The sequence below is a fragment of the Melospiza georgiana genome, chromosome 1 (genome assembly GCF_028018845.1).
Source record: "Melospiza georgiana isolate bMelGeo1 chromosome 1, bMelGeo1.pri, whole genome shotgun sequence".
Classification (NCBI taxonomy): domain Eukaryota; kingdom Metazoa; phylum Chordata; class Aves; order Passeriformes; family Passerellidae; genus Melospiza; species Melospiza georgiana.
The window spans coordinates 129950522-129978164 of NC_080430.1; the positions used below are offsets into that span (position 1 = coordinate 129950522).

The 27643-nt window shown below is 34.3% G+C and overlaps 1 protein-coding gene across 50 annotated transcripts in view; it reads right to left on the reverse strand.

The window, feature by feature from the left end:
• Window positions 1-27643, reverse strand: part of RIMS2 (regulating synaptic membrane exocytosis 2) — a 443516-nt gene that overhangs the window by 191110 nt on the left and 224763 nt on the right. For 19 of the 50 annotated variants that reach the window (XM_058037219.1, XM_058037213.1, XM_058037101.1 and 16 more), the window contains 7 exons: window positions 20629-20837; window positions 19154-19273; window positions 17211-17310; window positions 16364-16487; window positions 11617-11663; window positions 10365-10477; window positions 4721-4768 (listed from right to left, as the gene is read on the reverse strand). In XM_058037219.1, coding sequence (XP_057893202.1) covers window positions 4721-4768; window positions 10365-10477; window positions 11617-11663; window positions 16364-16487; window positions 17211-17310; window positions 19154-19273; window positions 20629-20837 — 761 coding nt within the window. Of the gene's footprint in view, window positions 1-4720; window positions 4769-10364; window positions 10478-11616; window positions 11664-16363; window positions 16488-17210; window positions 17311-19153; window positions 19274-20628; window positions 20838-20953; window positions 21022-27643 lie in introns of all 50 variants that reach the window. The other 31 variants (XM_058037462.1, XM_058037310.1, XM_058037319.1 and 28 more) reach the window with 3 other exon arrangements.

Below are 27643 nucleotides of genomic sequence, written 5' to 3' on the forward strand. Positions count from 1 at the left end.
GATTTTGTCTGTCTAGGTTACTTATGATGTAGGCACCTAAGATTTGCTTGGAAGTGGTGCAACCTGAATACTTTCCCACTTTGCACTGAAGTCCTGGAGACAAATGAGCCATACACATGCTCATATACTTTCTTTCCCTGGGCTCCTTCAGCAGCCAGACATGCACCTAATGCTTTATTAAGCTTTTGCTGTGACCTACATTCAGGCAAACAGGCATGTAAATTCAGAGCATCCTGATACTGAGGTGCACTGAGATGGTCTGTTATTCACAGAGGGGTGCATCTGCTGCAGACAGGCTGCCAGGTAGGAATAACTGCCACAGAGTGCAGGAAGCAGGAACTCTTCTGCACTCAGAAGATTGAAGGAAACAGAGATGTGGGTCTGACCCCAGCTTCATTCTTTCTGGTTTTTAACCACTAGTGTTCTAATACAAGAGCAATACAGGTCTGGAACCTGCCATGCTAAACTGAAGCATGCTTTGGTAACACCACACACTCCTATTCCCAGCAAAAGTGTGTCTCAGCTTCAGATGAGACTTGGTACTCCAGAGAAGAATGCAATGTGGCATAGCTTGATAATAAAGCTATGGACATCACCACCTGTGTATATTTTGATACACAGGTTCAACCTCTTCAGTCTAAACAGTATTTAAACAGCAGTACATGTCCTGCTTCTGGAATAAGCTTCCTACACAAACAGTATATAAAAGCTGACTGCTGCTGCTGCATTCTGAGAAGTGAGGATGCAGGTATCTAGTACATCTAGCTAGCATTCCTGGTTCACAGAATCACAGAACAATGGGTAAGATTGGTCCTCTGTAGCCTCAGTAAAAGGTGCCTCCCCTGGAAAATCAACTCACCCTCTGGAGCAGCCTTATTTTCAAATAGATTTAATGGGCTTAGGTGTCATTTATTTGGGTTAATCACCCACTGCAGGTATTGAGGCACATAGATCTTTCCTTCAACTGTACAAGTGAAAGATCTTCCTCAAGGCACCTGTCCTGGATTGACTATATGATGCTTTTATCCCCAATCGTCTCATTCTGTTTATGTTGAATAATAAGTTTTGCACCTTTATTTGAAGTTAGTATAAGTTATATAAATTAAGGATATAAATTCAGTTTACTAGATTTCATCTTTTTCTATTAGATCTCATCTTCACTAAAATTTTAGAGCACTGACTGAGGTCAGAGTTTAGAAAAGAAGTAATCATGTATAAGAACCCCCTACTCTTATTCCCCCTGATAAGGGAATCAGTTAAGAAATTCTAGAAAATATTATTGTTGCACTTCTTATACTCCTATCTCATGAATGTTTGACTGTTTCCTCAACTATGCAATTCTAATGTAGTTTTATACACAAGACATACAGGCAAAACATATCTTCAGCCATAATTTAGATTTAGAAACAAAGAATATTTGAAGTTTTAAATCCTATGCTACAGTTATGTCTTTGTTATATAAGGGTTACTTCATGAATCTCATGAAAAGAGATAAAACTTGTGCCACTGGGAGAGACCATCTGCCCTACAGCTGATTTTTACCACACAACCTACTCAAACATCTCTGGCTTTTAGAGACAGCTGGCCAGGCATTTTTTTTCCTTCTGTTGCTCATTATAATTTTTCATGTAACCTACACAGATGTTTATTATGCTTATTATTATTTTAAAATTACATACTACTTTTCTTTCTCACATTATTCTGAAACTAAAGATATACCAGTGGGATCTGTTGTTTGAAAAAAAAAAAACTCAGTTTATTTTAAAAAATACTTGCAATAATCTTTTTTTGGACTTAAGCTTATGTAGATGCTGACACTGCCCTGAGGTGGTGATGTCCATGGCATAGCTGAGGCCAGTTTTGAATGTTGTTAAACACACCTCTAAAAAATCCTGAGCACTGAGGGTTGCTAAATCAAACTACTATTGCTTTCTGCTTCAGCTGCTGTCTAATATGCTAGAACAATTACAAGAAAAGGCTGTCAAATGGAAGCGCATGTAGGATATAAAGGCCAGGAAATTATAGAAGTATTTATGCTGCCCTAATCTATGTTTCTTTTTTAAATCTCTTTTTTAGTGGTTTCAGCTTTTACATATTTTTATAAATGATCAAATATATTGATGTTCTGTGTTAAAGCCAAAAGGATGGCTGAAATTTTTGAAGTTAGAAAAACTCAGAGGCAACTCTAGCTCAAAAGAATGCTTTGCCAAGTAAACAAGAGATACTGCATAGAAAATACAATTTTAAGAACAGATTTTTCCCTACAGAGATTCATAAAGCATCACTCTGCAAGTTTGAAAATTACTGGTATGGCAAACTGAATCTAAAAGTTCAGAAATGAAGATGCACTTTTACAAGTAATGTAAAATTAGTAAAAGCTCAGTGGGCATTTGATAGGAAAGAAACTGAATGTCTTTCTTCCCAATGAAATAATGATGATTCTATGAAATCACCCAGTGAGCTAGAAGATGAATGCAATGTCATGGAGGGAAGTGTGGAAGAGGAGCTTTTGCCAGAAAGGATCAGTTTCAGAATAACAAGTAAAGAAGATGCAAGCAAGAATAAAGATATACATTTCCTGTTTAGAGTGATGAAACAAATAAGTATAAACAGAATGTTTGGAGATTCTCATTCTTGTAAGGAGTTCTACAGGCACAGCTCTACCTCAGCCCACAATGAAATGTATACTTCCTGACAACCGTAAACAGCAGCTCAGAGCTCTGATTTAGTGAATTTGTCATGCCAAAAAAGTAACCAGTTCTGCACTGCTGCTGAACTGCTCCTAATACCCTTGTTTGAAGACCACTGGAGAATTCCTGTTCTTTCAGCAGCTTGCATGGTAACTGTATCTAACACTAATCTTTTTATACTATCTACTATCACCACTAGAAGTGGGCAGATGGATCACTTTTTGTTTCAGAGTAGGTGCAATGATTTTGCCAAGGTCATAATTTTGAGTTCTTCAAGAACTCTTGTCAAAACCCTTATGTTTAGCATGGACTGTTACTGGGCTCTGCAAAAAAACTGTTAGACATGTCCACAAGGACTCCACAGGCACTGATTGTTTAGACAAAACTGGGGGTAAGGACAATTCTTACCTACAATATAAAAAATAACGCAAGGGTGAGCAAGTAAGCCTTAAACATTTTCACCTCTTGTTAGATACTTTCTAGCAAATTACTTTTATTTCTTTTCTCAACTACCATAATCATTTGAGCAAAGTATTTTTTTTGCTTCATGAGAGGATATTAGTCTAAGTGGAACAGACAACTTTTATGTGTCTATGTATTTATTTTGTATAATGGAATTAAAATATGGAACTACTACATGTTATTTCTACATTACAGTATTTCATGAAACATGCATATTTCAGGCAGAGATTTCCTTTTTAAATTGAACAATAACTGTCATATAATTTATAATTTATTTAGCACATATATAAAAAGAAATAAATATTAAAAAACTACTTATATAATATTTACCTCTATGAACTTCTTAACAACTTGTAATTGTACTTCTCTAAATTCATTATCATGAGCAGAAAACAGCTTTCTTAATCGTGCTAAAGGAGGTTTTAAATTTTTCATACAAAGCCAGCTTATGTCAATAGCACATAATAAATTAGCTTTAAATCATACAATCAAGGCATTATTTTATAATCCCTTTTTTCTTTAGAAGTTCTTAATTTTTGAATTTATATTTAAGCAGTTGTAAGGAATACTCTTGAGAATACTGCATTGTGAAAAAAAGCGTACTTAATCAAATATGAGTCATATCTGATGTCTTAATTACAGTCTTATTTAGAATTCCTTTATTAAAAAAAATTATCTCTTTTCCATTTCATAATGAAATTCAGTCATCTCTTTCTGATCACTTAGATCATCCTTTACATTTTGGTCAATTAATCAAAGAAAAACATTTATAAAACTGCCACACAAAAGATTAACATCACCATAAAGATATTTTGTAAAAAAATCAGATAATATTCTGGTTAAAAAAAAAAAAGAAAAACATGCAGCAAAGCAAGAAAAGCATTGTGAAATATTAGTAAAACCTATTTTTGGATAAATCTATCGTACCTCAGAAGCTTCCTAATGAAAAAAAGGCAAACAACTTGTACCTAAACAGAACATCAAAGCTGAATAAATTCAGTAAGACAATGGGAGAATTTATTTTTTATTCAAGTAAAGTTTTGGCTATATTGATGTACTTAAAAATACAAGAACCAAGTTCCATAAACAACAAATTTGTTTATTTAAACAAGGTACAAATTTTTTGCCCATCTTCTACTCAAGGAGCTACTATTATGAGGAAAATGCAAAAAAAATATGTGTTAAGTAATGATAATGAATTATTTAAAGAGACATTCATCTTTACATAATAAACTCAAGCACAAAATTTCTTATTGCCTAAACAATACACAAATTTTTTATGTGGTATGCATAGTCATCATCACTATTGAAACCTGTTTAAGTTTAATATTGGGCAACTAGAAAAAACTAGATGTCTCTTTAAATTTAAATTTAATATTTTAATCCCCATGCAGAATTTTACAAGCTGATCACAAGATGACATGAAAGTTGTTAATATGGTTTAAAGCAACACACTCAAAATATGGGAAAACGGACTATAATGTAACGTTTTCCTACTATGCATTTTCCATAACAAACAAAAGAAAAACCCACAACTTTAGTTTCTGTCAGGCAGACGAAGTCTTTACCTGAACCCTAGGAACAAAAGGCGTTGTTCTTCTACTAAGGCTTTGGCTCTGGTAAGCAAAATTAAAGAAAAAGCAATAAAACAAAACCAAAAACGACAACACGCTGGAAACTAAAAGACCAAAAGTAAAAACAAAGACACATAACTATTACTTTAAACACAGCTTTACACCAACAACATATTTATCTAACAAAAAGTATTTTAATGCAATGCATAAATTAAATCTGCAAATCTGTTACCAAATCATATCAAAACTCTTTGGTGGAAATTCTTGCCGTAGGGAAGTCAGCATGAATTTTACCACTGATTCCCCACGAGCAAGGATTTCTCTTTGCAAGTCTATAGACAACATTTACAATAGATTTAGAAATAACATGTAACAGAAACAAAAGGTAGGCAAAGTGTGATTTAAAAGTGGGGTTGGAAACATAAGGTTGATCATCTCTTTCAGGGAGATTGTACATACATATTCAGAGAGAAACAAGTACAATTCACACACTGACAGCTTTGGTTACTTAGGAAAGTGAGTAAAATAAAAGGTTTCCTCTTTTTTGCAACTTTAGGAGTCATGTCTTTGATAAGTCCTCCTAAATACTTAGAAAACAATTAAAGAAAGTTCGTGCTCTCTGATATTATCTTTACATGAGGGAAGGTACAATGTATTTCAATTCTCTAGCAATCACGACAGAAATGACATATGGTATATACACAAAATCCTTGCATGAAATGGGATCTAGAAAATTTAACAAACTGCATTTATAGATGCATTTACAACATATTTTTGTGCTGTAACACTTCAGACCCCAGACAGCCTTGTGGCCTCCAGTAGGTTCATCAAGACTACATTGAGTACAGGCAACACAAGTTCCTGGACTAGCTGCAAATTCCAAGCAACCACTCCCCACCTTCAGCTTAGGGCAACAGCTAATGGAGTGGCACAGAATTAGTACAGAGTATAGGGCATGGACAGGAAAAGGAGCATCTGTTGATACCTCAGAGGGCTGGTGAGGGGGAGAACAGGAGCATGGAGTAGGTCACAATAATCACAGCCATCTGACAGGTTGGAATCTCCTTTACTTATGCTTAGTTTTCCTGATATTATTGTTCTAATTCAAAATGATAGAAAGAAGCTACTACTCAATATTCACTTCCATTAGAAATGTACTCAAAGCATGGAAATAGGCACTGTGCTGATGCTTCTGCCACCCTCCTTGCTTATTTGGCATGCACAGATGATCAAGAAATCTGTTCTATAAAATGTGTGAAATAATCTGTTCTTATACCAAAGAAAGAGGATACATAAGAAAATTTGGCAGTCTGGATCACGGGTTTTGTCTGATGTGCACCCTGCGTTCTGCAGGGTGCAGCAGCTGCACTGTACCTGCCACTCTGCACAGGCAGGACTGCAGAGCCCAGAGTGAAGGGTGTCAGAATGTGACCTAGTCACAATAAACGTAGACCTTCAGCTTGTTTCAGTTCAATTTTACAAGGGAAAAAAAAATTATCACAGGATATTGCAATCCCAAGAGGGACAGAATCTCTCCCACCATGCACCAAGGGCTCTCACCTGTCATATTCTGCCTTGGAAATGGAGGAAAATCAACACATTGTGTGCACTACCTAGAACTTTCCAGGTTTTGGTGTTAGAGCAACAGCAATTTAATTTTATAGAGGTACAAAGGGAAGAAAGAAAAGGAAAAAGAACACATGAAAGGGGAGGGGTAGCATGTGTTGTACTTGATCTCATCCCCTCAATGTGCTGACATATAGGCCCTTCTTAATGTACCATAAAGGCTTTCAATTATGTTGTATATATTACAGCTATAATTACTATAACTTTATTTTTTATTGCTTTATAAACTGAATATATATGGAAAATCTATTGAAGTGGTTCTATGGTTCAAGTGTACAGGGATATAGATTAATTTTATAAATGATACCCTTTTTCTGCTAGAACTTCCACCAGCACAAAAATTGAATACTGTGATTTTATACTGGTATTCATTTACATGGTCTTATGTTGTTATTCCCCAAACCTAACTACTGGAAAAGAATTTCAAGTTATACTTTTCATATAGTATCAAAAATATAGATAAAATTCAGTAGTTAAGCTAAGAACACCAACATACAAAGAATACTTTTGACTTTTTCAAAATTATATTAAAGGAAAAACAACTCAGTGAAAAAATACAGAAACAGAAATGAGACAAAGCAAATAATAGAAAAACTATAATTGCAATAACAATCAGATACTCCCCTGAAAAACAACACGAATAAAAAGTGCTATAAAATAAAACACAGATAATATGGATAAATTATATGAGCAAGTTATAACACACAATAGTTTACTGTAGTTGCACATAATTTGTTCAATTACATATGTACTTGGGCAGAATAATTATTAATGTAAAGAGGATTTTCTGTCTATGTGCAATGGTTTACTTTGTGGTCAATCCTATTAGTCAGCTCTAGACTGACACTGTGACCTCCACAAAGAAAACATTTACACAGACCAGTGCCAATAGAGAGGAAAACACAGAAGACTGAACAGACAGAGAAAGACATCCCTGAATGCTACAGTGGCATTGCTGCAGCTAAACCAGCCAAAACCATACTGAACATAAAGAAACAGATTCCAAATACCAACTTATATATAAAAATGCTTTAAGGATCTATAGTACTGTTTGAATAAGCCTATACTCCAGTATTCATTCAAATACTTCAGACTTTCATCCAAACTGTTATTTCCATTTCTGCCTACAGCTTTTGTATTTCACTGCCTATGCCAGTAACCACAGCTGCACTAACAGCAATCCCTCAGGATACATGCTACTGTTCAAAGGCACAGAAAATACAGAAAACACTTCCAAAATCTTGCCTTTCATCTATTCCCTCAGATCCATCACACCTGCTTGAATTTGGCCACCATCAACCAGAATATCACTGACCCACTACTTCCACAAAAACAACATCCTCATTTACTAATTTACAGCTCGTTTGTTGCCAGGGTTCTGTAGTTGTTCTCCTGTCTAGGCACTCCCCACAAAGAGCACATTCACAATTACATTCAGAATTTAGTATTTCCTTTCATTTCTACCTTACTTAGCTATTTTGAATGAATATATGATCCATCAACTGTTCTATTAGAAAAGAGACGATTAAGACATGGAAAACAAAAACACTGAAGCACATCCATTTTGAGGCATTCAAAATAAAATATTTTTTGTAACTTTAAAATTCAGTTTTACCTTACTACTTCACTTTTGTTAAAGATCCAAAATCTCATAGTTTATTCTAATTTTTCAAAACATCTCTAACTTTACAAACAGGATTTTTTCACTATCTTTTCTAAAGTTTCAAAACTTCCAAAAATGGTAGAATGATAAACCCAAATATTAAAAAGTGGAAGAAAAACTATTCATCATACTACTTTCAAGAACATAAACACCCAAATCTGATGTCCCAACATTTTTAATTTTTCGAAACTATCTTAAAGGATCAGACCAAAAAGAAACTACATTGATTGTTTTGAAAATACTCTTCCTGTAGAATACTTCAATTCTCCTGAAGTCCTCTATTTCTAAAAATGCATAGTTACCTATACATTGCAATTTGCATATATATACATAGCCTAGACCCCATGTTGCCACCTATGCAGAGCATCCTCAGACACTATGACAGCCATCTTTGCTAGCAAAGCAAAACGTTTAGTACTTCTCTCCCAAAGTCTTGACCCAACAGCAGCAGGAGCTGGTTTGTGCCCTTAACATGATTAACATGAAATACAGCTATTTCCATTGTCTCATTAGCTGGGAAGACAAGGCCAGCTTCCAAACTTTCAAACTGCCTATTAATTTTAGATGTCTAAATTGCAACTTTAGAGAGTTACAGAGGATTTCTGACTTCAGTTTCATCCAGCTGGAGCTTTGTGTTCTCAGATAGATATCAGCTGCTCTCTGAGAGAAAGAGATAATATGAAGTAGGGAGTATTGAACATAATTGCAAACAGTAGATAAGGAAGTACCAAAAAAAAAGACAAAGATTTTCTAATGTCTTGTAATGTTATTGGGTTTCCTTAGATGGAAAAAACATTTTAGAATAGGCATTTATATATTGAAACATTAAAAAAATAAATAAAAATAGGAATTATGTCTTCTTGAGTTAAACACTGAATTTTTTATGCCATTCTGAGAAATAAAACCTTTGGATTTCTGTTATTCTCAATAAAATAGAATATACCTCAAAATTTCCCAATACTATGATTATATACCTTGAACTTCAGAATTCTATGAAGCTCCTAAATCAAAAGACTTACTGACTTTACTAAAAAAATCCTAATCTTAAACTCATGATTTTGATCTGAAACTGAGAAAGTGAGAAAGTCAGTTCTATGTGGTTTCTATTTGGTTAATTATTCGATCGTGTGTGTGCACTGGTCAACTAAGCAGCTAACTCTGGCTCTTGAATTTCCTGCTGGGAGCTAGACGCCACAACTTTTGATAGCCTAATCTTTTATGAAGTTTAGAAAAAAGAAATTTCTTCCTTGTCTCCCCTATCAACAATTTTTACTGTCTTGTAAAAATAAGGTTTTTAGAAACTTTGTTCAGTGTATTCTGACAGTTCATGTTCCCTTGTCATTGTACTTTTGCAAAGCACTTTGAATTCTGCAATCAAGATTTTTAGTTTTCCATTTATCCAAACGATTGAATCTTTTAAAGTAGTTAAGTACAACAACTACAGAAAATTATGTATTGTAAATGTTTTTTCTGATGAGCAAACAAGTAATGTCTCATGCACCGCAAGATGGAGCCAACAAGGCCACTGAAGAGACAAAAATATTCTCTGTCTCCTCTATCCATACCATAAACCATTTCTGTGAGACCTAGAAACAGTCTGCTTGGATTTTATGCATATTTTTATGGTACACTCAACATATACAACTTGGAAGTAACATGAATGTGACATTTCCAAACTTCTTAAACACCAGTTTTGCACTGCTTCCCTTCCATTTGCCTTTCCTTTTCAATATGTCAGACTTCACCTGAGCACTTTTAAAAAATCACACTTTGGAATTTTAAATAACATGGAAAGATGCACAAAACCCAACTTTTTCAGTTTATTACAAAAAAAGTATCCTTTAAAAGAAAATATTCACGTAATGAACTTTCTTCTCAGTGAGAGTGAAGAACAAAACTGAGTAACATCAGTACAAAGAATACAACATGAGTAAAATATCAGAGGGATATCTGGGGAAGTTATATATGAAAGTTAGTGCATAAGAAATAACGGGTTGTAACATCCAGGCACACAGGTAATAAAATCTACCAACTCTACACACAAGTATGACAGTTTAAAAATGTTTACTCTCAACAGCACAAACATAACTGGAGGCCAAGATAAGACCTTTAGGAAAATTTGACTCTACATGTCTAGCTTACCAGATACATATACATGTATATATCAAATTTTCAAAAGCTAATAAAAGGAATATGATTATGAAATTCTGTTCCTGCCTAGACTGAGATGTATAGCATTAAACAAAACATGTAGCTAGTTTAACAAGAAATTTCTGTAGCTAGCACTACAGTAAGAGTTGTATATGCTGCAAAAAGTACAACATTAAAATCAATGAAATGTTTACATACTGAAAGTTGTCCAGACAAGAACTGTGGAACATCCCTTAACATGCCAGGACTCATAGGAGAAGTCACTGAAATAGAAGGTCGGTCCATTTTTTGAGATTCAAATGAACTAGAACCTGTAATTATAAACAAAAATATTTTATACATAGTAGAGGTTATGCATATATTTCAACATTCTTTAAACAGAAATGGTAGAAATATAACCAAACATGCAGTAACATTGTGAAAAATATCCGTTTTTAAAATCAATTTAAAATTACCAAATGATGATACTCAATCTTTTGGTGATCAGATGCAATCAGGAGCTTTTATTTATAGAATGGAATATAGATTATTCAGATATTTGTGACTGTAATTATGTCAGTAAGTTGAAGGTCCAAAAATAAACACTTCACTGTGGTCAAATGAATTCAGTCTTCTGAGTTATTATCTCATACAATCAACTAATTTTTAATTAGATTTTTACAAAAATATCAAGACGTACGCAATGGTTTTGTACATTTTGTTTTAAATCTACAAGGTCGGAAAATGGTCAGAGGACAAATTTTGACAAAACATAGAGGAAAAGTGAAGTATTTTTGTAAATACAAAAGACAATCCACATCTCACAAAACATAAAAATAATTTTAAGAACTGGGCAATGAGTAAAAAGTCATTGAAGGAGTTTGCCATATTATTATAATCAAGCTTATGCCATTTAATTTATTCATGGCTTCTATTATAATAGCATTCTGAAACAATGATAAAAAATAACTCCAGGCTGAAATCCATCTTATCAGATCCAAGTCAAAGAACAAGTTATTCTTCCCTACATGAAATATGGGTTTAGTCAATTTAAGTACCAGTGATTGGCTTTAATAAAGTAAGGGTATTCTGAGTTCAAAGTAGCTATCACTCAGGCTGTAAACAAAAAACATTTCTTTCCCATTTTTAGTTTATAAGATACTATTGAAATGCAAAGCAAGAGAAGAGGAATTAAAAATTGCTATTAATGTTTTTTTATATTATTTAGAATTATATTTTCTTCAATCAAAACTCATCTTAGCTTATAACCAATGTTGAACCTAAATCACAATATTCTGTTTTGTTAGCTTATTATTAAACAAAGGTAGATAGACAATACAGTAAGATGACATATGGAGACAAATATAGACAAAAAGACGAGACCTATACTGACTGCAGAGGACATTTTTCATTCTATTTGTGCTTACATAAAAGAGAGAGAAGATTTTCCTACCCCACAATTGAAACTTACTGGACTCCAGCTGTGCATGTGTGCTGTCAGGTATTCTGGGAATGTCCCTGAAATCAGGAAAATTAAGACAGGCTGATCCTTCATCTAACAACATATATAAATTTCAGTTAAACTATAACACTTCCCAATCCATCATGGAATGCCTCAGGAATGGTGCATGATCTGCTGGCTGTCTTCAGCTACTGGGATGATTATCTGTTATCCAGTATAAATAATTTCAGTGTCAACTTAAATCCTACAGAAAAGATTTGGTGGAAGTAGGAAACAGGCTGCACAGTCATAAATAAAATAATTCAGTAAATAAAAGAACAGTCTCAGAGTTAATTGTAGACTAAAACTGTGAGTAGTAGCTTGACAATGACATTATACATTAATTAAATTTACTGGACCCTCACCAAAAGATACTCGGCTGCCAATCATGGCTATCTCAGCACATTCTTTACTGAACTTGAACCACAAATTCAATCTATCTTACCTTTTCCATAACCAAATAAAATGTATGAATTCATCTGGCAAAATTGCATTCGTTCATATACAAGACATGTTGCAGCACATGTATTGAATTGTGCGCAGAGCCACATCATTTTAAATCACTCAATCACAGTCCCCCAAGCAAAGGAACATATTATTCCTCTGGGGGGGCAAACATTACTGTATGCTAATAAAAATAATCAATATGCTAATAAACAGTTTCAGAGCTATTTAAGCAAAACCGAGCAAGAAGAAGAGCTTCAGTTCTGAGTCACAGCAAAACCAATATTTACAATCCTGTTGTGTGTTTCAGTGCAGTTGGTTTCTCCAAGGCCACAGCCAGTCCTGAGGGGTGGCCATGGCGAGGAGAGGCTGTGGCTGCACCATGCTGGGCCCAGCTGGCTCCTTGGATGCCTCTGTGATAACATATTTAATAAAGGACAAAACAGCTGTGCAGCAGCTGTGAGAGAAAACAATGAGGAAAAAAAGGCCATGAGAGAAAAGTCATTGCAGACACCAAGGTCAGGGAAGAAGTGGAGGGGGAGGACTGGCTGCAAGTCCCTTTCCCCATGCCATGGACTGCTTCGTGGAGAAGGAGGCAGAAAAAACAGGGGGAAATTAGTGAATTTGAGCCTGGGAAAAAGAGAGGTAGGGGTAAGGGGGCTTCAGTTTTGGTTTTATTTCTCACTATTATTATATTTTATTAATTCTTAAAAAATTAAGCTTCCTCAAGTTTGTTTTGCCCACAATGGTAACTACTGAGTGGCTCATAAACTTTTTCATCTTATTTCCTCCCCGAGTCCTGCCGAGGAGGGAAATGGAGAGAGCAAGTCTTTGGTGCTCAGCCAAGGTCAACCCACCACAAAGGTAAATGAGAAGGAAGGGGAAATGAAAAAAGTTCCAGTGATATCTACTGTTTCATACAATGAAAGAGTCAGTATGATACATAAATAACTTATATATTTTCTTTAATATCTATTTGCTTTAGAAAAAATTTTCCAGAATACCTTCAGTATATCTTTTCCAAATATTTTTCAAGACTCACTAGAAAGACAGCTTTACTAAGTAGACAAGGAATCTTTCCAAGTGAGTTGATGCACAGTATCCAATGATTGAAATAACCCAGAAGGCATGAAACTGCTCTAAGTGCCCAGTACAGACAAGAAAAAAAATCTCTGTTGTTAGTACCCAAAATTTGTGAGAAACTCACAAGCACGGTTGAAGAAGCAAATATTTAAGTTTGTATATAAGGAGAATTTATAACAGGATCCAATACTTGCCTAGTAATTGACTCAGAGTTACACTCTCGAGCTTAACTCATAAATACAAAAAAACTTCTACCATATGAGTCTGACAAGAAAACCTTGGGAAAAAAAGATACATATATATTACATAAATCATTCTGAACAGAATGAATAGGAGTTTTCTATAGATAGATGAAAAAATAAACTTGAGAGCTTTGAACATTATCATTTACCCACCTAAAGCATACAGATCCCCATATTTCATGGTAGTGTGAATGGTTTTTCTTATAAGGAACTCTCATAGAGATAAACAGATGGAGGAGAAGTAAAATTAGTTTCATAAAGACTCTTTGCATAGTAAGTCATGTTCCACTGCAAGCAGGTTGTATAGAGTAATTATTAAAACACAGTTCATTATTTCTTCCAAACCCAAAACTGAAGAAACCATGAAAATAACATGTTCCCGTGCATAAGGCACAGCCAGCTCACACTGATTAGCAATTTGGCCATCTATTTTATTCTAAGATTTAAAAAGTGATAAATTGCATGATAAACTGGCATGTTTTGTTTTGCTGGGATTTTCTCAGAATGGCTTTCAATTTTATCTGCCTTGTCAGCTTAGCTTGTCATCTTCAGTTTTCATAAAACTCAGCCCGTAATAAAGAGAAAAACAAATAACTGTCTTTACTTGAATTGGGTTTTGTTCTCAGAATATCAGGATGTGAACAGGTTCTCAGCTAAGTTAATTTCTGGTAACTGAAGATTTCTTGCACTATTTAAAGTGTTGCCATGAAACCATCAAGAAATTCTCCTTACAAATAATAGGATTTATCTCAATCCAAAAGCAAAACCCTTCAACTGGGCATTGATAATTCTAATGAAATAAATTTCACTTCTGATATCTAGGAAATAAGAACTTTTAAATATTGTGCATACACTGAAACTTTACTTCCCAGAGCAGAAGACAATCTTATGAAGTTATGGTTCCTTGGACAAACATAACTTATTAATTTTTGTTGTGCATTTGATTCTGAACATAAATCTTCTAAACTGAAAAGAGTAATAGTCTTTCTAGTTCACCAGCTCTAACCTCATGAAAAACATTTCTGACATTATGCTGTTAATATCAAGCTCCTAAGAGTTACACACACCTAACCAAAATCTAAAACCTAGCAATTTGTAGGAAGTATTCATCACTGAGACTCTTTTACATATACTGCAAACTGACACTGGGAATCAAATACACTGATCTTTTATCACTGATCTAGCTCAGTTCTTCAGGCTATGAGGTGGTTATAAGTGGTTATGCAGAAAAAGGCATCTTGAGAGCCAACATCACTTGGTTTAAGGAATTATAGATGAGCTGCTCAAGTGACAGCAACATAATGGAGGGCATGATGATAAGGAAGCTGAAAAAGAGGCAGCAAATATAAAAGCACAAGAAATAATACAGGAGATTTTACACAATGAAAAGAATGCAGAAGGATTTTTAAAAATAGTTCTTTTCAAGATGTGAGTTGTTCTGAGAAACTTTTGCTCAAAACTTCTATCAGAGAGATACTATGGAAGATTTGTGCATGAAATTAATTTGGGACCTCCTTTTCTGAGACAAGTAATGTAGTCTGTCCCTTAGCATTACTATTATACCCACACCTCCCAAGCTGTGCAAAGACATGACAGACGATACAGTCATTACCCTAAAGGGGTTGCAATTCCATATGTATGCAGGACATAACCTCTCATCTCAGTGACAACATAAAGCTAGCTTTTGTTATTATCAAGTTTGTTTAAAATTGGCATACCAAATTAAATTCCTACACCTTAAGTTCCTGATGTGTCCAACCCAATAAGTTCCTATTATAGCTGAAACTCTAACAGTGTCATCCTCACTGAAATGCCATTCTCAGATCTTATAGTTCTAGATTTTTTTAGTACTTCTTAATTTTTAGTCATGTTTTCTTATATTAAGTTAATGTGCGTCTTATACAAAATAAAGGGATACATATATTTATTTAAATGTGATTATAAAATCCTAAAACAGGCCAGGTTGGAAATGATCTTGAAAGATCACCTGGTCCAACCTAAAATGGAAAAGGGAATCTAGATGATATTACCTATCACCCTGTCCAGTTCTGTGTCCCATATATCACAAAAAATTCTGGGGGAAAACAAGAAAATTCTTAATAACTGTAAATATCTTCAAAATCAGTGATAATCATTCCCCTCTTCACAACCCTGATGTAACCACATATGGAACTTCCAATGGAGAATTAAAAACGTGATACATCTGCCTTTAGGGTCTAGGAATTTGGAAGAAAAAGAACAGTTGAAGAAGAGGAAGTACAGCCCAATACAACAAAGCAGCTACTGCTATGCAAGAAAAAAAAAGTTTAGACATTGAGAGGTAGGTTTGAAGCTTAATAAGAATGGGCAATGTACAGCACTAAAGAAAAAGTCCTATACAATTCTAACTATTCATTTAACTATGTATTGCATATCAAGCGATAATTTAATAGTTCGATAGATGAAGGTGATGTATGTGTGGATTAAGACTTTCCAAAGCATATTGATCTTTTCATTAGCATATTATATTTCACACAAAATTCTACATTGCAGATTGTCAATAAATGGAGTTCACCATCAGTTCATAGACTAATTATGATCTCATAATTTTACGTATGTATTATAAAAAATGGGGATAGAGAAATAAAAATCAACAGTCAAGAATCACAACAACCAGTATAACCACAGTTTCAGAGCCAATATAGGCTGGCTCACCAACTGAAAAGCCAGAGAAGGAAACATATTTTTTAACCATAACAGCAGATGATGCCCGAGACTCTGAGAACACAGGATTTCACACCAGCTCTTTTTACTCACTGGCATGATCTATCATTCTAGCTACATTTTTGGTTTACAGAATTTTGCATAAGATTTTTTTTTTTTTACAATGTCAATGAATGTTTGAAATACTCCATCCTAAAAGTGAACAATTTTATAATATATAATATAAAGCACATGAAATTACTTACCCTATTGGTCTTGAAACTACAAGCTCTACTTGTGGCTCAGGTTTGGATTCTAAAATGATATTATACACCTCCTCAAAGGTGGCTCCTTGTAGTATCCTTCCATTCCATTCTAATACTTCATCACCTGTAAGTAATAACACCTTGCTTAGGAAGTTTGCTGTGGACAGCACTTACAACTACAATTTAAGCCATTCTACTCTCAGTTTATTGGATTGTGAAACCTTTATTATAGAACAAGTTTGGAGGCCTTCATGAAGGAAAAACCTGAGTATTAAGGGTTTTCTGCAGCTCAGCCTCAAACATGTAAAGTTCTGTGAAACAATAATATAATCAGTAGGACCCCTACTGACTCAGATGGTGCTCTTACTTGCTTTGGCAGCTGTGGCTTACAGAAATCCCAACATGCTCTTTAGAAAATTCATAAGTAAAATGTCATATCTCATCAATTTGGTTCAGATAGTTCATATGCTAATATTTCTTGAACATCCAGTGTAGCAATCTATGGTTTGTATGTTGGAACAGAAGCAGCTTCCTAGGTAAGGTGGTTCTGCTCATATCTTTGTCATAGCTTGGTTTGTTCTAAGCAAAATATACACCACAAAATGACTGGGGAGGGCATCAACAGAATATTACTTTGAGTATAAAACTGAGCAAAAATATTAAAATATTTTTTGAATAGCATGAGAATTTATATTTTATAAAAGCAACCATCTAGTAACAGTGTCAGGTCGAATTCTGCAGTATTTCATCACATCTATTCAATATAATTTCACATGTAATTAAATTTGCTCACTTGTTGCCACCTTCAGAAAAGAAACAGCAGTATAGATCTGTAGTAGATACATACCTGGTCTAAGATGCCCCACTGTATCAGCTAAGCTTCCTTTTTTAACTTTGGTGATAAATGCGCAGAGTCGACCTGATTCAGTCATCTTTCCTCCTACTACCTGTTTCAAATAGGAAGTATTTTCACAGTATGAAAATTTCTTTAGATTATTTAAATGTTCTGGCAATAGAAAGAATTCAGCTTTTTCCTTGGGTTTTACATAGTCCAGGTAATACATATACACTTGGAAAAAACACCACACAAGTTTGGCTATGGCAGGTTATTTTTGTAGCTATTCTGGCAATTTGTACAATTGAAAAACAATGCAAACAGAGAATCCTAAAGCTTTTAAATTTTAGCAAATACATGTATAGTATCTCATTGTATTGTAAATTACCACCCAAAACAATGTAAGTTATTGGTCATTTAATTGCTCACTTCGCTATTTTTTTAACTGGGAAAAGATATATTAATGTAACTCAACTCAGGATGTTCATAGTAAGCAATGAAATTCCCTTTGGCTTGGCAAGTCAGATGAAAACACTTGTCACACTGAAAGTCCAGAGAGGACGTGGCTTTCTCTACAGGGAACTTCAACAGGTTTGACCTTAATATTTATCTTACAATCAGACTTACATGTCAGAATCAGTAATAACTAAATAATCTTCAAATTCTTGAAGTTTCTTAAAGGCCTTCATACTGGGATTTAAAATTTCTAATACTAAATCCAGTTTAGTTTACTTTCAATATGTAAATAGTTGAAAATTCAGGTCAGGGATAACTGTTGGAAATCACTCTTTCCAGATGTCTATTGAGATTAAAAAGTAGTTACTCTTGAATCTGAACTATTAATAAATCTCACTGAAGAGTTCATCTTCATAATATGAGACTTGAGAAATTTTAACATAGATGTTTAAACAAAAAGTGCTTCCTAATGGCACTGTTAATCTTTTCTCTTGCATTTTCTGACAAGACAGAAATAAATATTTAAAACTTGATGTTCAACTGGCTTCTCCATTGACTTCAAATAAAATTATTTATTAATTAAATAAAAAATTTAAATCTTTCCAAAATACGTTAGCATATGTAATACATAACCACACTGATTCAATCCTTACTCACTGGGTGTGACAATAACATAATCTGTATACCTGAGGTAAAGTAGGAGTCATGCTAAAGGAGAACAGAAAATTTAAACTCCTTTATAATTTCTCACAGCAATGGTATGGAATCAAAATAAATACATGTTTGTTTCTTTCACTGTTTATAGTTTGTTCTCATTCTTGTACTAGCATTTCTGGGACTGCAAATAATAGTATCACAAAAAATTGAGATTAATATATGAGCTAGAAATAATTAATAATGTATTTAAAGAGCACTGCATCGTGAAAAACATGTTAACACATTAAAAAGAGTACATTTTGGGATAAAAACCAAAAATATTAAACAATTTTCCGTTTTTTGTTTTTAAACTGTGGCAAATCCAACAATCATTGGAGAGAAAAATTCAAAGAGGAAGTTCAATTGGCACACTCTGATCTGGACTGAAATGTCATTAACTCACAGATGGCCCCCAGGTCTTCAAGAGGGAAATTTTTTTTTTCACTTTTCTTCTCTTTCTTGGGAAATAGAAGTAATACCATGGTGCAATGCTCCCTACTGAAGAAGACAGACAGGACTTGGCTTTCCTAGCAAGGGTGCAATTTGCACTTTGCTGAGAAGACGTCCTCAGAAAACATCTAAAAACATGTCTAGTCTTTCAGAAAGACACAATTTTTTAGTTCTGCCAAGGACTCGACAAAATTACTCCAGGTAAATTAATATATTATGTCTACATTGTAATTTTGAGAATGATAAGGCATTATCAATATTGGTATGCATGCACTATATAGTATGAGAATACTTTAATTATGAAAGTAGCTAGTTTAACTGAGTTGTTAGTTTCAATATTGTTCATCACCAACCTTCAATCCAAGCATTGCTCCTGAATCTCTAGGCACACTTCCATCTTTCAGTCGCTTATTTAACAAAATCCGACCAATGAGACGATCTCCATCTTTGGATGGCTGCCAAGTTACTGGATGCTATCATATGGTGTTAATGGAAAATACAGTGAATAGCATTTTAATGAAAAATATTTCAGTAATACTTTTCATTTGCTGATATATTTTAAAAATGCTATGAAAGTATGATGATTACACTAAACTTTAATATAAAAATGACAGAAAACTGTGCTGGAAAATATTTACTTGGACATATCATTCATCAAAATGGATGTCTAATATTTAATACCATTATCTATTTGACTAAATCAAATTTGTAAACATCTAGAATGATCTTTCAATCTTGATTTGACAGATATAGACAAATACCCATAGTTATCTACACACAATGAGATTTATACCTGAGTACTGAGAAAAACTTTGCTAAAAGTCTAGTATAAGAATAATACTGGAAAAGAAGTTTAACTCAAACTGAAAGATTGATATCAGAAATATCTTATTTTTCCACTACTTCAAACATTTCAATTTTTATCCAAGACCAACAAATATTTTTAGTGTTTTACTTTCTCTGAGTAGTAGCAGATTCAAATTTAAAAATACTGGTAAAAGGTATATTCATTGATTATTTTTAATACTCTGTTTCTTTCTTGGAATAATTAATTCACACATGAAGCACAGTTACAGTGAGCATTATTATTCCATTACTATACATGGGCACAGTTATACTTGTCTATTGGCCTAATTAATGAATTGTTCAGATTTTCTTTTGTGTAATCATAGTACTTTCTCACAGAAAAATATTATTTCATGCTCTATTTCATGCAAAATTAGCAGGCACAGATAAATTTGCTCCCATTACCACTAATAACTCTAAAAAGATTTATCATAATCTCCACCAAACAGAAAGCAAAAATAAAAAATACAAAAGCAGATGGCAAAGCCTTTAATTCTGCACAGTACTGCACAAAAATTACATGGCAACAAAACAAATGAACAACTATGACAGTGAAAGGGAAAAAAGAAAAACAACTTTTCTGTGCAGAGAGACCCAATTTTCTCCCTTTTTCACCTGGGGTTTCAGCTATTAATTTAATTTCAGCCCCAGGAGTTTGGAAATAGTAAATCAAATAAGCCAATTGGTAGAATCCTTATTGTTAATTACTTTGTTCTTGAAGGTAATATCAAGATATGCTAATTTGCAACCATAAGAACAATATTCCTTTATGCCTCTCAATTTTTTTTCTTAGTCTGCCAAACAGTAAAAGCTGCAAGCATGCAAAGACTTTTCATTTGTTTTTCTTTTCTGCACCTTAAGAAATGCTATATTGCCTCTAGAAACACCCTATCTTTTATTTTATGCGCTATTTTAATGAGTGACAGAGAGCAAACAAAGACCAAATGAGCAGGTTAAAATGCAGGCTCCATAATCTCAGTACCTTCTCACTATGGCTATGTTCCTCGTTTAGAGTGGTGCTACTACACGTATCTACCCCAGAGTCTTTTATCTGAGGCTCAGACCATTCCAAGTCCTCTTCCAAGGAGTGGCCACCAAAGCACACCATTTTCTTTTGCCTCTCGGATAAGGCGTTAGAATCCGACAAAACTGCCTGCTCACTAGTTTTTCTTTTTCCCCTTTGACTGTCCCCTATAGGTGTGGGATAAAAAAGGATACAAAAAAAGAAAACATGCAAAGGTGTAAATAAAACCAAGGAAATGTAAAATGATAAAGGCAACTAAATGGTAAGGCTCCACATGTCTCACCAAAGACATTGGGGATGCCTCACTGCTATGCCAAGACGTATGGTCCAACCAGTTGTAATCCATGTCTCCTGCGAGAATCAGACAGACAAGATAGTGCAGTAAAGGAAAGGTGAAAGAAAGGACAAACAAAGATACAGTAAAATTGTTGAGACTTCTGATCATCCTATCTGATTCATAACCTCTGCCAGGAGGACTTGCAAAGGGCTTCCAAGAAAAAGTTAAGGCTTCAACAACAGAGTACATGGAATGTGAAAAACAGTGAGGAAGGAGATATATTTGTGTGTGTTGATGTGTGCAAAGAATTATGTACAGAGCAAAGCATTCTTGTGCCAGATTTATTAAGTGTCTTGATAAAATTATAAAATTAAAAGGCAAATTGTATTTCTAATAGAATATCCAGAAGGGGAAGCATTTGAATACAGAATGTCTTAAGGAACTTATTTCTTTGCTTTTCTAACACAAATTAGTATTTATTCTAATCACATCAATAAAATACTTAAAACAATGGCACACTGCATTCATTTTGCAGTAGGTGATGTTAAGGAAGGTTAAATGAAAATAAAAATCTAGAAACTATACTGAGAATAAAAAGCATATTAACTTTGCTTTGTCTACCAGTCAAATATTAGGATGAATTCTAGTAGGTGCAGGTACCCCACAAAAGGGAGTGTTTAGGGTTTTGACAAAACAAATATTTCATAGAGTCAGAATTTAACCTCCATGGCAGACACACAGTAGAAAGAAAAGTTTGAAAAACAGTTTAAGAAGAGAGCTAAATTAATGCTGCTGTCCAAAGAATTGGGGAATGACTCATGTATTTTAATAAAACATTCTCTTTTATGTAGGTACTTTAAACTGTAAATTATGCCCACACATTCTGCACTATTACATTTATCTCTTTTTTTCCCCTCACCATTGTTACTACATGTAATATGAAAAATATTTTGTTACTGAATGTTACATAATATTTTTATAGTACTATGTGCAGGAAAAAAATGTTTCATTTTCTATCAAATTTGACCAAACTAAAGCAAAGTAGTTCAGGGTTCCTTAACTTCAAAAAACATTTTTCTATTTCTTTTACTTCAGATCCCGCTTCAACATTGCTCAGCCTATTCCTCTGGAACTACATCAGTAGGGTGGTGAAATGTAACTAACAAGTCTTACCACTGTCTTAACACTTGTCTAGAAAACTTTACAGAAAGGATGTGAAGATACAGCCCCATAAAACTACAAAAAATAAAAGATGCTTTAGTAAAGTAAAACATTCTCCTTGGAGAGGTATCACAGAATTAACTATGTTGGAAAATCCCTTTGAGCTCATAAGTCCAACTTAGTATATTGTATATGTACAATAAGAAATACAATTTTTCAATTGTCTCCTCCGAAAATAGAGATTTGCATATGCTGTATGGAAATAAAAAATCAAGTCTCATTTTCATTTTAAAGGAAATATTCAAAATACAAAGGCTTTGTTTTCAAAAAGATACTTTGAACTTAGTCCCTTACACATTGCAGAAATCTTGTAGCATATTAAATAATCTTTTCTTTCATAAAAACAATGATAAAGTAACTTCATAGAATTATTTTAAGGCATCAAATAAATAATATTTTCTAAATAATAAATAGGCTGTAAATCTTTAACTATGTCTCTTGACTCTTGAAAGGAAGATAACATTTAAAAATGGGAAATTCTTACCAAAACTGCTTTGCCATGAATGTTAATATCTTGCCTGTGTTACAGATAAAAGTGTGGCTATCCTGCCAAAGGGGAAAGAAATACTCTTTTGAAAGCTAGTAACATTTTGCTAAAGCTACTTCTGCAAAGCAATTTCCAGGTCTCCTTTTGCCTCCAGACACTGCTTTGAGGGGTACTGAGTGAAATCATCAGTGAGCTCGTGAAGATCTAGCCCTTACTCACAAATTAGAAATCATCAGAGGATAGCAAGAGTTCCAGCCTACGTATTGCCTGTTTTACAAATTCCCTGGGGCCCTTAAGCATTGGTCCCAGGCTCGTCTGCTGGTATAGCTGGTTTCTGCTTATTCCAAATCCTGTTACCCATTTATTACTGTATGGTGCATCCACAAACAGTATGTGTCCAAGATTAGATTCAGTCATTTTGCAAAAATAGTTACTCTTCATCAAATGATAAACCCTGGAACTAAATCTGCACAGAGGAAGACTTGCACAATTGAGCCTGTTACCTGATAAAAGCACTCCCTCTTCTTGCTCCACCATTTTCCCTTCCCTTTTTCAAACAAGATGTAGAAGGCTTTTTTTATTGTAGTTGTGTCTCACAGTAAATACTAAATAACTGGCATTTATAAAATGAAAAATTAAAATAAGCAACAACTCCATCCAAATACTGTTTTGGTTTTATCTGTGTAAAATATGTAGTTACATGTTTCCAAAAATTATCATATAAATTAGAAGTTGTAAAGCTACTGTAGATCTTGTAGATTTTGCCCTTAATACTGTATTAATTGATCTAAATGACAGGCATAAATACTATGCAATTTAATAAAAGGATGACTGTCTGGAAGCCCTGTAGTGTATTACATTTCTATGACAGACATGTATGGCTTACCATACCTACAACTTTTTGAAGTAAAACTAATAGCTTGATAAAGTCACTGGACATCAGTTTTTCAGTGGGAGTTCTAGAAATATTGAAATCTTGACAAGGTAAATGATTTTTGAAATCTTGTAAAATTTAAAGTAATATATGTAAAGCACATAGGTCTTTGCATACAAGAAATAAACTATAAGTAAATAAACAAAATAAAAGTAAAGAAATAAAATAAAAGTTAAAACATGATCTTTTGTAATATAGACACCATAGTTGTAACTCTGAGTACCAGAAAATACACTTGCTGCTGTCTTAGAAATTAATCATCCACTACAGAAAATACTTTATTATTGAGAATATATACATTTAGGGTATGCAGCAGAAATTACACAGGAAAAAATGTGACTTCATTGATAAATTAAAAAGGATATAATATCAAAATCATGATTCATGGAAGAGGAACCTAATATATTACTAAGGAAGATACAGTCCTTGTTTATGCCATTATAACAATATTCAGATGCTTTTTGAGTTCAGGAGTACAGCTGGATATAGGAAAGGACATATGTGAGGTCTGCTCTTATTAATGTCAATGAGTTCTATGTGTATATGGAAAGCTTCCATGGACTAATCAGTTTGGGAGAACCACAACATCAGTAACCTTGCCCGTCTGCAGAAACAGGGTTAAGCTGAAGCCTTTATAACCTTACTGGTATTCAGTGTGCTTTTCTTATTTTCTCTTTACAAAGCCAAACAGGCAGTGGAAAATATTTTTTTCTTCTACATGCATTCAGGACCCCCCAGCAATGGGACCTTCCTGTAGCAATGGGAACTTTGTATGTTAGAGTATATTTTAAAAGAATATACTCTATTTTGGTCAGTTTCTGCTTTTTGTTTATGATAATGGCTTTCCCACACAGAAATATGATAATTGAGTATTTTTTATAAAGCATTAAGGAATTTGTATCTAACATACAAGGTGCATGTGTACTATTTTTTGAATGCTGTTTAAGTTCATGGTCAAGTCCAGAACCATTTATCTTCCAAACAGGCTAGACATAGAGCACTCCATGTAATTGGCTGTTCTACTCATACAGAGTTATTTGGATGCTCTAAGTGCCCAAAATCTTCACATAGGATATAAGCATAACCCAGGCCCTTTCTACCTAAAGCAAGACCTCTCTAAACTGTCAACTGTTTCCCTTGGTAAACAGTTGGTAAACTAAAAACATAATCTTATTTTGAACCAAAAACTTGTCTTCAAATTCAAATCTCATTGCCAAAAAGGACAGGTCACATAATTTAAACTCTTCAGGCTGAGGAGACTACCTGACTACATGGTGTACACTGAACACATACTTCTGACTACTTGAGCCACTAATGGTACATACATGTCATTACTCAAAACTGCAAATTATTTAACCTTGCAATTGAGTATTTTCCTCCTCAAAGCTTATTTCCAGCATAAGGTACAGTGAGCTGAACCCATCCCATGTGTCTATATCCTCCTCCTAACTGCACAGCTCCCAGGGCAGCCTTGTACTGGAAGGTCTCTGGAGTGAAGTAAAAAGTGAACTACAGCTATTAAGAGCTTCCATTTAAGCAGGTTACTTTCTGTGTTTGCAGTACTATCCATCCAGACTGCCACACAGTGGGTGACTCCAAAGAGGAGCTACACAGCTAGAACTGCCTGGAGGTGATTATATGAGTGCTTAAACAATTGCTTTGTCAGCTCTGGACATTTCAGGGACATTCTAACTTTTGGTGCAGGAGCAAATGTAAAGCTGCCTGTCACACAGCTGACTGTAAAGCACAGAAGAAATATTATCCAACACAGTCACTGATGAAGTCTGAGTGCTGATTAAAAAAGAAGCACCTTCCTGCAGGGCTTGCAGCAGGCTTTGAAAATTCCTACCATGCATTTCAACATTTCTTCTTGGAAAACTATTATTTCTCTGGATTTGTCAATTTTCAACATGGAACAGCCTAGGAAAATGTCTGAAGCATCTGATCCTAGCAAAGAAAAAAAAGAGAAGCTGTTCTTTATGTAACGGATATGAAGTATATTTTGACTTCTAATAAGTGAAATAAAGAGAAATATAGCCATTTTTAAGAGAAAAATGTATAAATCTCCATTAGTGAATAGCAGAGTGCTGCATTCCACAAGGCAGGTGAGAGAAAAGACTGAGGGAGGTGGGAGCAGGTAACAGTGCATACCCCTGTGGCAAGAATGATGACATTGACACCATACAACTATTGAATAGAGATGCTGCGCCAAAGAAATGTCTCAGGACCTCATGGGCTAGTCATTGAAAACTTAATTTCTTTTTTTTTTGTTGTTGTTTTAAGCAATACTGTTCAGGGGAAGATCTTACTAAGAGATTTTATTTGAAGAACCTGGTTTACCCTCAAAAACTATGTAGCCCTGCTTTCAACTACGACAAGAACTGCTTAACAGAAAAGTTATTACTCTTGAAGTAAAGATCACCTAATGGAAAGGTGAAAGGGTTTCAGCCTGTCTATTTCATTCTGCTTCTCTTTCTGAAACTGAGACTTAGGATCACTATTAATAGAAGAATATTTACTGGAAATATTTTTTTCAATTATGTTTTGCTAGAAGGATTTAAATTGCTTTCTTCAAAATTACATATTCTAAAACAAAATTATGCTCAGTCTGTTCATCAAACATATTTTGATAAATGTTTTTCCTTGGAATAAATTGAAAGAAAACATATCAGCATGGCAAATACACTTGGTCACAGGTCAGTACACAAGCTGGATGACCTTATACACTTACAATTATGTCTCTCATATGACACCTGAAGTGTGACGCTGTATGTCACACCATGACCTCTATCATAAGATTCAGTACAAAAACTTAATCAACAAGAAAATGGACAGGTACAGTTTAGTTATGGGAGACAGCCAGACATTTTATACTGTGGTTGCAGTCTACCACGGCCAGTTTGTTTCCTAATTAGGATTCAAATTTTTCAGGTTTGCACACCTTTGTTATATATTTCCTGCTACTCTAATGAGTAAGGGAATATATAAAGAGATGAGGGAAAACTAAAAAGAATTAAATATAATTTCCTGAGGGTTTCTCTCTTGCTTGATTATCTTTAAAATTTTATCTTAGGAAGATACCTATTTCAAATTATGCTTTTGACCCTACTTGTAGCATTTTCATTTTTTCCCTTCTTCCTTCTGCTGTTACAAAATTTAGAGCCTGTACCCAAAAAAAGGAAGTCCTTTTGGCAGAATGCAAAGGAAAACACACATTGAAAAGTTTCAATAAGACTATTTTTGGATCCTGCCCAGTGGTAAGTAATCAAATGCAATTTATTACTCTTTCATTATTATTTTTAAAATACTTCTTTCTCCCTTTTTCTTCCCTATTCACATCCACAAAGACCACATATGTATTCCTGGGCTGACCTCACACATCTTCCCTGATTGCGTGTTATAACCATGCATCCTTTCACCTTAGATTTGCAACTGACATTTTGATCACAAGTTCTTCACCATCTCAGTCCTGCAACCAGTATCAGCAATACCAGCTTGCCTACATCTGAATGAGGGACTCGTATAAAGAGGAAACATTGCAGGGGAGAGTAATCCTATTAAAGAATCTCATATCTGGCCCTTGTTTCAGCATCTTAGAGTTGTATAATACTGTGAAAATGTTCTCATCATCTAAAACCAAATAGCATATTTAGGTGTTCCCAATGAGCCCAACCTTTTTCACAGACTAGTCTGCTGAAAGTCAACAAGTTCTTGGATGTAATACACAGAGGAATTGTTTGGTGTCTAGAAGGGGAGGAAAACCCCTGTATTTCCTGAATCACTGAAATCCTGATTCAGAAAAATGGGCCATCTTGACAACTGCTAAGGAAGCACAGAATCCAACGTTTCTGTGATGTGTTGGAGCTGCTGCACAACTGGGAACCAAATGGCACATGCACAAGAAATTCTGTCCTCAGACTTTGAAACCAGTCCAGGCAAATTCAACTGTTTTGCTGCCAACAGGAAGGTTATAGTAAAACCTGACAAGCCAGTTGGAAACAAGCCTTATAGCCCCCTGGAAGTGAAGACAGTTCATAATTGGAGCACTTTCAAA